A 12,734-nucleotide genomic window follows, 5' to 3' on the forward strand; every position below is an offset into this window, starting at 1 on the left:
ACAGTATATAATTACAAATCTGATATATACTTACGGTCCAGTGAACTCAAAGACATTACTGATGGTTTGCTTGAGTACCATTATAATGGCCATTTGGATGAACAGATCTGTGAGACATCCACTGGGATGGCACTGCACAGCAGAGAGGGACATGTTTAGAATGCAATCCAATACAATGTTCATATGTAAAGAAGCAAATTAATTTGACTTAAAACTGGAATTTAGTTTTTCTAAATGAGATGCATATTTATGCGACTCGCCTCCTCTAGCCTCCATTTCCCTGAAATGCGGACGTAACCACCAGGATGGCCATTTATCCTGTCATGTGTGTTACAAAAACATGTCACCATTATTCAGGTTAGTACAAAGGATATTAATAAGTAAAGGCAATTACTTTATTTCATTTGAATATACATTTAAAGTAATTTATGTTATGTGTTGTGTTGGTTTGGAGTCTGAGTCTGGAGCTGAGTTCTTATTATATCAATACGCATATTTTTTTATACTAATATACAATATATGTTACAACCCGAAGTTGCAAAATATGAATATTGAATTTTTCGGCCAGTCAAAACGTTCCTACCTGCCGAGAAAAAAGGCCACGTAGAAGAGGGAGGAAAAATAGGTGAAGAACTGGAAGGTGAACATCTTGACAGTGAAACTCTTCTCTGTGGTAGCAAATGATCTTGTTTTTTCTGGTAAAGACAGACTTCACGTAAGTGTTCATGCAGTTCACTATTTGGTCAATAGATGGCACAATCTCACACAGTTAAGAGAAGCCATTTTATTGAATTGTACATCTATTAAATGTATTACCTTTATTTACAGTTTATTCATCTAAATAATTGTATGTTTATGCACACAATCTAAACATAATTTTAAGTGTTCAAATCTCAAGTGATTGTTTGTTGTTCCATTTTTACAGGCGGCTTTTAGAAACTGTAAACTGGCCTGCTGCACTTCAAAAAAGTACTCAGATCTTTTACTTAAGTAAAAGTAGCACACCAAACTTTAGAAATACTCTACGATGTAGTGGAGAGTAGAAGTATAAGTCACATAAAATGGCAATACTTAAGTAAAGTACAAGTACCTCAAAGTGGTACTTAAGTTCAGTACTTGAATAAGTGTCAATAGTTACTTTCCACCCTACACCCTCAGACTCTCTCTCCCTATTTTCTGTACTGTATGTTCTGAAACAGTTCAATCACTGTCGTACCTCACCTTCCCTCTAGTTGACCTCAGGGAGTTCCCTCCTCTGAATTTCACCTGACCAATCACGTCTTTATACTGCCTCTCATTTCCTCAATCAGGATACGTCTATGGTGGCTCAGTTCAAATGTCCACCCTGAGCACTGCTCTTGAACGTGATAATGCCTTCATATAATAAAGACACTGTGCTTGCTGCTATTTATTTGTAAACTTTTCCTTCAGTTTTTAAAAATGATTTGGGGTTTCCGCTGCCACTGGTTTTGTTTGATGATTTTGATTTGTGGGTAATTCTCTTCTCACGCACTTTATAATTTCTCAGGGCGACAACGTTAAACCCTCACAGACTTAAAAACAAACAAACATGCAGATAAGTTTGTGAGCCTGTACTAGTGGATTTTGGATTTAGGTTGCTGGAGGACAGCTTTCGTTCTCTCTTAGCAACATCAGTTTGTGTTCCAGACACTTTTGTGTTCCAGTCTGATTGCCTGCTTCAGCCCCTCTGCATTTGTTTGCCTGTTCTCACTGCCCAACACATTGACCAACTGCAAATATGTTAAGCTAACGTGTAATTCTCAATGGAAACATCAGTGGGATATTAATGTAAGAGCATCTCTTAAAAATGTAATAATCAAAATAGGTACAGTAAAGATACCTAATTCACAGAGCTTCATGGCAACAATCCTGTTGATCTGCAAAGACAAAGACAAAGTCACGGAGAGTATCACTTAAAGGAAACAGAGATGCACATTAACAGAACAGCGTACCCGTGTCATGACAGTGATGATGAGGTAATGGAGGACGGCCCCTAGCATCATCGCTCCACTGTTGGAGTATTTGCTCAGGAACTCCCATGATCCCTCAGCCAAGAGCACTGCTGCAATCACCCTGAACACCACCAAGGCATGTGTCAGGCCAATGATCACCAATATCTGTGGAAACACAAAAAATACTCATTTGTATTACTATACTTGTGAGGGCCTCCATTAACTATGAATAACATTATTACCCTCAAAGACTTTTTATGCCAAAACCTGAACATCACACAACCTAATTCTTATTTAAACCTGAACTCTAACGAAGTTCCAGCCATTTGATTATTATTGATATAAAAATGACAACTTCCCCACCATAGCTGTGACACAGATCAAAACCAGAGTGCTGCGCAGATAAGAGTGCTTATACTCTTTTGGTTCACAGTCAACGTTGTTCACAATTTCCAGGATCAGTTCCTCCTACAGTTAAATACAATAGAAAAATACACACAACCATGAATTCCAATGATCACTGAGCAGGTGTTGCTGAAATGGGGATGTATACAACTGATCATACCTCCTCCTCACACCAATCAGTCACTTTCCATTCGCACACATAGGAAGCCCGATGTCTCTTCCAAAACTCCAAAAACAGTGTTGCTGTGAAGATCAAGAATTCTTTGTTCATAAAACTAAAACAACAAAACTGAACAGTAACAGTTGTTGAAAACAGATCCACCGGTGATGCCTTTGGAAGGTTTTGGGATATGGTTGCAGTTTTGCATTCATCTTTCTTTGCATCTATAAAAATATCAACATGCATCAATTTAAGGTTAAAAGTCAGTTAAAAAACATTTTAATTTCACAAAATATATACATATTTGGTTATAGCACTGTGCCACAGGGCTTTGTCACAAAAACTAGAAAGCAGCAGTAATGCTTTATTTAGACAGTAATGCAACATTCTAGTGTATTACTTTTAATTTGTAACAAATTTATTTTCAAACCGGTAAAGCATGGGCTCCCCCAATAACCTCGGCACTAGTCCAGCAATGTCAACATTTTATTGTCCTCTTTCTGTATCTCACCCATGCCTTACACACTTTTTTCCTATACTCATGTCATCACTTACTAAAGACTGCAGTGACTTTTCTAGTTATCTGTACTTTTCCCACAGTTGTGATAATAAATGTCACTCAAATAAACCAAGCTGAACAGTAAAAGAGCATTTATATATTCTTATAGATCACTGCCTAACCACCCCCACGGCCAGATGGCCTGGGCTGATTAAGATGTGCAAAGCCAGGACAAGTAGGTTCTCTCAGTAATGTGGCATTTTGTTGGCAGTGCATATCTCAGTGATCATGAAACATCCAGGCAGTTGGATAAAATAATTATGAGGCAGAAAAAAGACTTCTTTGTACAATTCGTCCTGTGAATCCAAAACATGTTTAGGCCAATAAACAACAGTATTGGAGAAGAGTTCTGTACGTAGATATTCAATTATTTTTTCACCAAATGTGCCTATTTCATGGGTTTACATTGTTATGAAGCAACATTGCATCTGCAGAAAGTATGATTATTATGAGTCAGGCTAATCAACCTTAAACATAATACTGAATTTTGAACTATTTCTATCAACACAAGAATAAGTATTTCATATGGACACACAAAACTCACCCCACACTGCGGTGAACATTGCAAAGAGCACCGTGCCATTATTATCAAACAGCAGGCTCACCTGCAAGTAGACGAGACCGGCAGTGAGCACAAACAGACAAATACACCACTCAGCTGCTTGCCTACTTTTAATGAACTGAAGTACCTTGGCGTATGTGCAGGTGTCGGAGAGATGCCACACTTTGCATCTCTTGTCACAAAGAGGACACATGACTGCATCAGACTCACAAACCTCCGTTCTACAAAACAATAAGCACTTTTATTTGTTACAGTGTAAATGCTCTGTTATTTTGACACAGATAGTGAGGAGTTGTGGGAAAAACTTACATGAGGGGTGAGCTGTTGAAGAAAGCAAGTCCATAAAGGAAGACAATGACCCCAATGACAGCAGGTGGGATGAGCAAATATGTGTACCAGCCCAACCACAGGAAGTACAAGGCCACCTTCTCCCCAAAGTAGTTCCTGACATGAACACACACACACACACACACACACACACACACACACACACACAATGACAAAGTCATAAGGCACACATGCAAGGCATACATTAAAGAACAGTATGTGGTACAACATTTTAAAATTTTACTGTCAGTGTGTAAAATCTGTACATAATTGACATATCAAGCAAGACATAAACAGAAACTATATATATTGGTATGTAAAGTTTATAAAATGTACATGCGGCTGTGTTTTAGCTCCCTGGTATTTAACATTGTTAAACTTAACACAAACTAGTTTATGTATTGCAGTTCATTCCCATGTGTGGCCCAAAAGGTTTTAATAGACCCATTGCATTTGCAAAACTAACTAGCCAGTCCTTGCAAAACTGAAAAACACAGATTGTTAATGAGAGTGGAATTGGCACATTGTTGCCTCCTGTGCACATTTGACTGATTTTCAAAAAAGTGGAGTGATAATGTACAGTGTATTTTGTGGTTCACTATGGTTTCCTGATAGGCCTTCTGTGGGTGATAGAATATCACAGCTAGCATACTGACATGATGCTTACACATACCCAATACTTTACTCGAAATTGGAGACAGGATGCATGTTAGCATTTTGTTTATCTATATAAGAAGGGACAATGCACATTAATTAACTTCAGCATTTGAGTTCAGTGTGTTGATATAGCAAAAAAAGGCGTTATTTCATCCGCAGTCCATGGCAGGTTTATTGACATTAAAAGATAAACATACAAGAGCACATAAACAATAGAACAAGCACAACAATGATGAAATTGATATCAACTCAGATTATGAAAGCGTTGTGTTCTGCTGTTTGGACCTTTTTTTACAGTCTATGGTTTGGACTCAATATAGAAGTGAATCCAAAGACAACAGCTCTTATCTGTACCAGCATTAAGTACTGTTGATGTCTAAACCATGCCTGCATCATGCGTGGGGGGTGACATATTTGACATGGAAAACAATAACGCTGCAATAATTTCAACTGTAAAAAAATAAATAAATAAATAAATAAATAAAAGCAGGGTAATGAATAGGTTTTTGTGTAGCAGTTCAAACCTGACGGCAGTAATGGGTTGCCCTTGGAGACAGGCTGTCCATCGTGCCCAGCTCTCCTTCAGCTCTCTCTGTTTCTTTTTCTGAAAGCAGAAGCACAAACAAATGCTGTAAATCTAAGGAAATTACCAACATAAAGAAGTGCTTTGTACATATTGGTGAACACAACATCCAGTCAAACTGAAAACAGAAGCTTACAAAGACAACAAATAATAGTAATAATCTAATGGTTTATACTCAATTTCCTGGACATTTGATTTGGTTGCAACGTCTTCACCCTCCATAATGTGATAGAATAAACACACATGAACATGCTTACATACAGGTTTGTATGTTCACAAACATGCCCACATAATCCAGCACTGAATGACTCACTGCATTACTGTAACATCCCTCACATAGCGCCTCTGTGAACAAATACATTATTGGCAGCAATTTACTGTTTTGGAAGCCACTGCCAAGTTTCACCTCATCATTTTAGATGCACAAAACACGTTTGCCACCACGTGAAGAGAAGAGATTTATCAGTAGATAATAGTGTCACTATCTTAAGTATGAGGATGTGTGAAAAGGTTGATTCAGTGTACTGTTTTCATTCTTTATTCATACAGTCTGTTTAATCTGCAGTTTCTGTTCAAAACCTGGCAATAAAAACAATTATCAGGCCAGATATGCTGACAATATTGCTCCCTGTAATAGTGATAAATCATTGATGCTAGAACAATACTGTATGTAAAGATTTTTACCTCATGCAAGCAGAATTTTGCCTCAAACACCTTCATCTTCATAAGATCCCGCAAACCCTCTGAAGGATAAAAGGTGAGAAGAATAACGTAAAAGATTAGGTGTTCTTAGGAGGAGATTGTAAATACAGTTAGTGTTTCTTACCTCCTGAACGTAAAGGGGTGTGATTCAAGATGAAGTGGATAATCCTTATCCTGGAAGTACAAGTAAAGCAGAACGTGCAACAAGAGACATTAAAAAACGAAAAACTAAAAAATGTATGGAACCTTTGAACCTATGTTGCCTTTAAGTAATGCTAAAGAAAAGCTGGGCTTTTAAAATATCACATTCATACTAACTCAGAGAGTAAGATTGTATCTCCATATTATATTTAAAAACAAAATTGTAATAAGATCATACAGAGCACATAAACAATCCCAGATACTTCAAATGGCATCCGTGATTGTCTACAAATAGCTACGGTAACGTGTTATACCTGGTGCTGAGTGGCACAGCATTCTGATCCGAGCTCCAGTTACACGCATCAGACACCTTGAGAAGATACCTGTACTTCTCAAAAATGGCTTTAGGTCCTTGAATCCCATAGAAGACAAGATCATCATCTATAATTTTCTAACGGAAATAAATTAAAGACGAGAAAATTAGAATAGTCATGTGACCTTTCGAACAGTAAAGACACATTTTTGTTTATTATTATTAATATTATAAGACTTACGGTAACTTTCAAGTTCTTTTTTTTCAGTTCTTCAATGTATTCAGTTTGCTTCTTGAAAGCCTCTTTCTCCTGGTTATCAATTGTTTTGGCAACCAGGACATAGTCATATGATAGCGGTGTGTACTGTGTGACAAACAAAGGGCAAAGTCAGACTTTCAGACATTATACTGTATATGTCAAGCTTAATCTGTGAATTATGTTGGCCAGAGCAAGTCAGCATCTTGTTAAAGTGGACACATCAAATTTTTTTCTTACCAAAGGAGGGAGTGATGTCTGTTCATTCCCATTCTCTTTTACCACTCCAATCAATTCCAAGAATTCAATACTGGGCTAAATATTAAAAAAATATTACAAGTAGAAGTCATCCACACAATTATGTCAAATTCCACACATCATTAAGAAACAATTATGTTTTTAAATTCTATATAAAGGCGTGAATGGAACATATGGTTTTATGAAAAAGGAATCCTGTTTAACTGTGACGTGTAGGCGTGTCAGTGAACGTCACTGTGGTGATCCTGACTGTCAGAGAAGAGGGTTAATCGTACCTGATTAAACAGCATGGCATGTGGAAATGCTGTCACCTTCATGCCAACCCAGCTATTCACTTAGGCCTACAGGCCACTCTACACACTGATACTGTACATGTAGGCCAGCACAGTAAAAGGTGTGGCAGACCTAGATATGCAATCTGAACAGTAAATCAGTGGAAGCACATACACATCCCATGCAATCCTAACTTAGATTTAAACATGACCATGTAGTCTTGGTTTGTGTAAGGGTGGGTACAGCACTGGAATCAGCTTCTGTTGGAGCTATTGGTAATCGTGGTAAAAACAGCAAGCCATGTTTAACACAACACCGTCTTGAGAACTGCTTCATTGTGTATCGATATGATCTATATATTACATGTGTGAATAATAATTACCTACCTGCCTCTTGTGGGCGGACATAATGAGTAGACTGAATGCAGATGCGACTTCCCGATGGAAAAAAAAAAGATTCAGTCACCATTCAATGATCCCAGTGCCTCTCTGTCAGCTCACCGATATGCACAACTAGAAAATGAAATGAGTGATCTTGAACAAGCAGTTGGCAACTTCCGTACTTCCTCTAAGAACAAACGTGTTGTTGTATTATTAGCTAAGGAATGTAAAAGCGACTCTACCTGTTGCTGGTGTCACAGCATTTCTCTTTAACGTCTCCACCTTTTTTCCTCAGTTCAATCAGTTCAACGGTGCGGTCACACAACCAAACAGGGAATATACTGTATGTTTCAGAGATAATCTCGATATGGTTTGTCAGGTGCAATGGAATGGCATATTTGTTGCATCCTCCGTCTGGTTCAAAATAATATCTAGCCTACCGCTAGATGGAGGCAGTGGCTTTAACAGCCTGTTAATGACTGGCTGACTGAATCTTCCTACACACACACATCAGCAGCCAGCACTGACACACACTGCGCCACTTGTTAAAAAGACATCTTCCCACTTTGAGTCATGAAATTACACCTTCAGAACATCTCGAAGTTGTTAATGAAGGCTAAGCATGCATTAGGCGACTATTCAAAACATAAAACTTTATTAAGCACTTGAGTGACAACATGAAAACCAAATGAAAATAATGCCAATTCATTGTCACTATTCAAACCTATGGCCTATTCATCATAACTGTTTCAGTTTTAGTTCATTCCTTATAGCCAAGATCTAAATACTATTAGTTAAGCTGTAGGCTGTAACAAGATAAATTAACACTGTTATTTAACTCATGTTCAAACTAAACTCACCTTATTAAATGTTCCGGTGTGAGCTTTGAATTTGTAACAAATATATAGAACGATTACACAGCGTAGCTTTCCAAGTTGCTGCTTCAGTAGTTTTACTTCTCCTGCAAATCCCCCCCTTTTGACAACAGGCTAAACAAGTCCACACTTACAGGAAGTACCAAAACAAAAGTAATAAAACAATAGTTTGAAATGATTTCAATAAAAATACAAAAGATGTAGCCTACCCACTGTACCTGTTCGTTTTTAGTTGTGGAAAGTAGCTGTAGGCCTACTCAAGTAGTTTTAACTGTGGGCTACTTTATTTTAATAGAAGATTATTATTTATAGGCTGTTTCACTCACTCCAAGCTTAAGTTGCTTTTTTGATACTTTTATAATAGCATTATGATAGTATTTGACATACAAAATATATGACCAACTTATGAAAAACAATGCATAATAGCAGATTAAACTAGCCCACCCAACAGTATTAAACTTTAATTTATTTAACCACTATTGAAGTGCTGCTTAAAAGGAGAATTCTGGCCAATTTCTATGTTAACCCTCATGTTGTCCTTGGGTCCAATTGACCCATTTTCCTATATCAATATGTTCTTTTAACTACCCAATTGTAATTACCCAAAATATCATGATTGACTCCACACAACGCTCTTTGGCAAGTACAAATCTCTTTCATTAATTTTGGGGTGTCTTATTCACCTTTATAGCATTTGAAGTGGTTTTGAAATCGTATTGAGTAAAAGTTGACATATTCCAGTCTGTGATTATCCATCAACATAAATTCCTTTAATTTGAATCAAAATAATTCCTAGTTTCTGCCTTACTAACTCGAACATTAGGTATCATTTACTATAAAGGAGGTTTATTGACCATAAGTTCCAAAAATAACTGTAAAACTAAACTTAACAAGTTAGTGTTATGCAGTGTTGAAAACGTCAAAATAAGTGACAAACGTTGATAAAAAGCATTCAAAAAATGAGTTCATTTTTAAATTTTGATGGGAAGACAACACAAGAGTTAATCTTTATCACTATGAATATGCGAGTACTTTTGATTGAAAAACCCCGACCTGAATCGGTGCAGGCAACACTGAGTAGCTGCAGCTACGTATCCAAGCTTCCACTGAGCTAAAACGGCAATTTACTGGGCAAGATAGTTCTCTGAGTGAAGAGACTGTCTCTCCACCAGTGAGTGCCTTTGTGCCTCTTAAAGGAGAATTACAGTTATTTTCAACACATAGCTCCATAGTTTGTAAATTTGGAGTCCTGTCAGAGAGAAAAACTGAAAAGAATTGGTGCTGCCTACACCGTGTTATTCTCCTGCTAAAGTTAGCAGTTACCCAACATCCTCGAACAGGGCAAGTTTTAAACGTTTTTTTAGCCTCTTAACGTTGAAAATGTCATTAAAAGTGCCTACCCATGTGCAGTGATTCCTAACGAGTGAACACAGTAAATCTGACTGCTATGCTAAGCTGTGCTAATTCAGAGTAGGCCTACTAAGGGACCGTCTACAAACTACAACACAGGAAAGAGATAAATTAAAAATGTGTAGGCTATCAATTCAATGATTAAATAAAGGTAGTGTCTCCAAACTTACCTAAATTATAACTTGCCTCCTGGTAGTTGTACTACAGCACTTACTTTTCAAAAATAAGCATATGCCTATTTTTGAAAATGTTTGTATCTCTTTTCAGTGTTGTAGCTTGTAGACGGTCCTGAAGCACTCCTTGCAGTATCAACACAGGAACTAAACACAGCTGAATTAGCACAGTTTTTATGCATTTCTTTCACATCTACAGCAGTCAGATCTACTGTGTTCACTTGAAAGGAATCACTGCACATGGGTAAGTGTCATGGTCACTTTCAATGACATTTTGAACATGTTTAGAGACTATAAACACATTTCAAACTTGCCCTGTTTAAGCCTATTGGATGCTAACTCTAACAGGAGGATAACACGGTGTAGGCAGCACCAATTGTCTTTGTTTTGCTTTCTACTGACAGCACTCCAAATTTACAAACAACAGAGCTACGTGTTGAAATTGACCAGAATTCTCCTTTAAGAGATGCACAATGAAAATATTGTTTGTACATCATGAATATTGTCCTTACTTAACAGTTAACTTAACTTAACTTAGCCTGGTTAGCTGCAAGAGCTAGCTGTTAGCTGCTATTGATAAGTGTGTTCAGCCAGGCCTTTGTCAAAATCCTAAAGCAGCAGTTCCGTGTATTTGTAGCTTATCCATTTTGTGTGTGATCGATCTGTTGTTGGTGATTAGAAGGCTTGGCAGTGTCAATCTATGTGCTAGTTCCCTTAGCCGGGCAGGCAGCCTTCGCCCCCGGCAACAATCCCACGAGCGCCCGGTGGTGTGGTGACCGTATCAGTAACAATGAAACTACATGGAATAACCTATTTTTGAGGGGGAAATTAACTACAATTTGTCGCAATGGAGGCATGGAGGACACTCACCACACCACTGGGCGCTCAGGGAATTGTTGTTGGTTTCAGGAGGCGAGGAAGGTGGGGACGGAGGCTGCCTGCCCGACTAAGGAAACTAGAACACAGATCGACAATGCCAAGCCTCCTACTCACCAACAACAGATAGATCACACACAAAATGGATGACCTACAAATACACACAGAACTGCTGCGTTATGATTTTCACAAAAGCTTAGCTGAACACACTTATTACTAGCAGCTAACCGCTAATAACGGCACTGAAGGCTAGCTGTTTCCTCGCACTATCTCCTGGGGATTTAGTTGTAACAGGAACAAGAAGCCAACAGTGTGCAGATTGTGTGTGTGAAGAGCACAGTTGTTTACAGAGTTGTTCACAAGGGAAGAAGCTTGGAGTATCGTAACTAGGAGAATATAGCAGATATACAACACACGGAAGAGCCTTTTGAGTTTGATGGTTGTCCTTATTTATTCGAACCATAGAATACAGAAGATTTCACAAAAAGCCTGGCTGAACACACTTATCAATAGCAACCAGGCAAGAAAGCCAACCACCGGCAAGAACAAGACAAGGTAGGTGAATTAAAACTATGTCTGCCTTGAAAACATATCTTCATGTTACATAAGGGTCCTGTTCATGTTCTACAGACAATTATAATTGAATTGTGTTTCTGTTACGAGTCACAAAGGCATTCTAAAACTTGCCCCGTCAACTGCCGTTTTAGCTCAGTGGAAGCTTGTACACGTAGCTGCAGCTATTCAGTGTTGTCTGCACCGATTCAGGTCGGGGGTTTTCATCATCGTAAGTACTTGTATATTTATAGCGATCGAGATTAACATAAAACTTGGCCGGAATTCTCCTTTAACACATAGCCTAGTAATAATCCAATCCATGATAGATTTTACCGTCACTACTTTTACTTGTGTACATTTACATTGTATGTCTATGTAGTTTTTGCAGTGTTTAAACTTGGCTGTATTTATATAATTATAAAAAAAAGGTTTTTAATCTTTATCTGCTTTATTGTAGGCTACTGACAGTCAGAGTACGCCTACTTGATATGTGTGGGCTTTGTGTTTGTGTGATTCCTATTTCTGTTTCCCATCCTTTCTCTTTGAGTATTAAAAAGAAAAAGAAAAAAGAAAAAACAAACATGTCAAACTGGTGGCCCTCTGTGCCTTGTTATTAAAGAGGAGTTTCACCATTACTCTTGGAAACCTTGAAAAGCAGTGCACACCCAGGAAGAGCCACATCTCAAGGAGGAGGGTGATATAAAAGTCTCAAGAAAAAGTGGTGGCGAAAATAAGCGGCTGTATTTCTGTACTCGGCCACACCCCGCATAGGAGGATAACATAATTACACCAGTACAGGACCGTGCAAACCACTTGAAGAGCGACAGAGGGGGCCGCTGCGGCTGCGTCTGACCAGAGTGGAAGTACAAGGTGGAGGTGGCTGGGGAGGAGTAGGGAAAAGCTGCTGCTGCTACAGACCATTCCTTAAACAACTGCAGATAAACTAAACATCACGTTGCTTCAAAAACAACAGAGCAAAACACTAAACTAAACATCCGAGTGATTGCTGAAAGAGTCACTGAAGCTCACAATCCTGGAAAGGGCTTCTCAACAACAGTTGCAACTGTAATCATACTGGTCCAATTGAATAAGGCCACGCATCATCCAGACGTCCCTTTATTTCCACATTTCCGTTTTCTGACACCGTGATAACTACAAAGAAAAACAACACACAATTAGTCAAATATACTTCTTTCAGTTATTTACAGTCTCTTAAACACGTTTCCTTAACTAGACGGCGCCCACTATGTTAACGTCACAACAGTACAGAAAGTGCATTAAATGCAAAGAAATTAC

General features: G+C 38.2%; 1 protein-coding gene across 4 annotated transcripts in view; it reads right to left on the bottom strand.

Moving 5' to 3' along the window:
- LOC117949632 (anoctamin-9) overlaps positions 1 to 8,530 on the bottom strand; it is an 11,776-nt gene extending 3,246 nt beyond the window's left edge. Inside the window, exons 1-19 of one of the 4 annotated variants that reach the window (XM_034880083.1) lie at positions 8,410 to 8,530; positions 7,792 to 8,046; positions 7,556 to 7,681; positions 6,879 to 6,953; positions 6,624 to 6,746; positions 6,384 to 6,520; positions 6,053 to 6,102; positions 5,911 to 5,969; positions 5,168 to 5,247; positions 3,969 to 4,103; positions 3,787 to 3,880; positions 3,642 to 3,702; positions 2,539 to 2,621; positions 2,337 to 2,441; positions 1,974 to 2,138; positions 1,862 to 1,898; positions 584 to 695; positions 261 to 318; positions 35 to 132 (exon numbers count right to left, since the gene is read on the bottom strand). In XM_034880083.1, coding sequence (XP_034735974.1) covers positions 35 to 132; positions 261 to 318; positions 584 to 695; positions 1,862 to 1,898; positions 1,974 to 2,138; positions 2,337 to 2,441; positions 2,539 to 2,621; positions 3,642 to 3,702; positions 3,787 to 3,880; positions 3,969 to 4,103; positions 5,168 to 5,247; positions 5,911 to 5,969; positions 6,053 to 6,102; positions 6,384 to 6,520; positions 6,624 to 6,746; positions 6,879 to 6,953; positions 7,556 to 7,576 — 1,493 coding nt within the window. In that variant the 5' untranslated portion in view covers positions 7,577 to 7,681; positions 7,792 to 8,046; positions 8,410 to 8,530. Of the gene's footprint in view, positions 1 to 34; positions 133 to 260; positions 319 to 583; positions 696 to 1,861; positions 1,899 to 1,973; positions 2,139 to 2,336; positions 2,442 to 2,538; positions 2,622 to 3,641; positions 3,703 to 3,786; positions 3,881 to 3,968; positions 4,104 to 5,167; positions 5,248 to 5,910; positions 5,970 to 6,052; positions 6,103 to 6,383; positions 6,521 to 6,623; positions 6,747 to 6,878; positions 6,954 to 7,171; positions 7,517 to 7,551; positions 7,682 to 7,791; positions 8,047 to 8,409 lie in introns of those variants that run through there. The other 3 variants (XM_034880084.1, XM_034880085.1, XM_034880082.1) reach the window with 3 other exon arrangements.
- Positions 8,531 to 12,734: the final 4,204 nt, after the last annotated feature.

Source organism: Etheostoma cragini, chromosome 8 (assembly GCF_013103735.1).
Source record: "Etheostoma cragini isolate CJK2018 chromosome 8, CSU_Ecrag_1.0, whole genome shotgun sequence".
NCBI lineage: Eukaryota > Metazoa > Chordata > Actinopteri > Perciformes > Percidae > Etheostoma > Etheostoma cragini.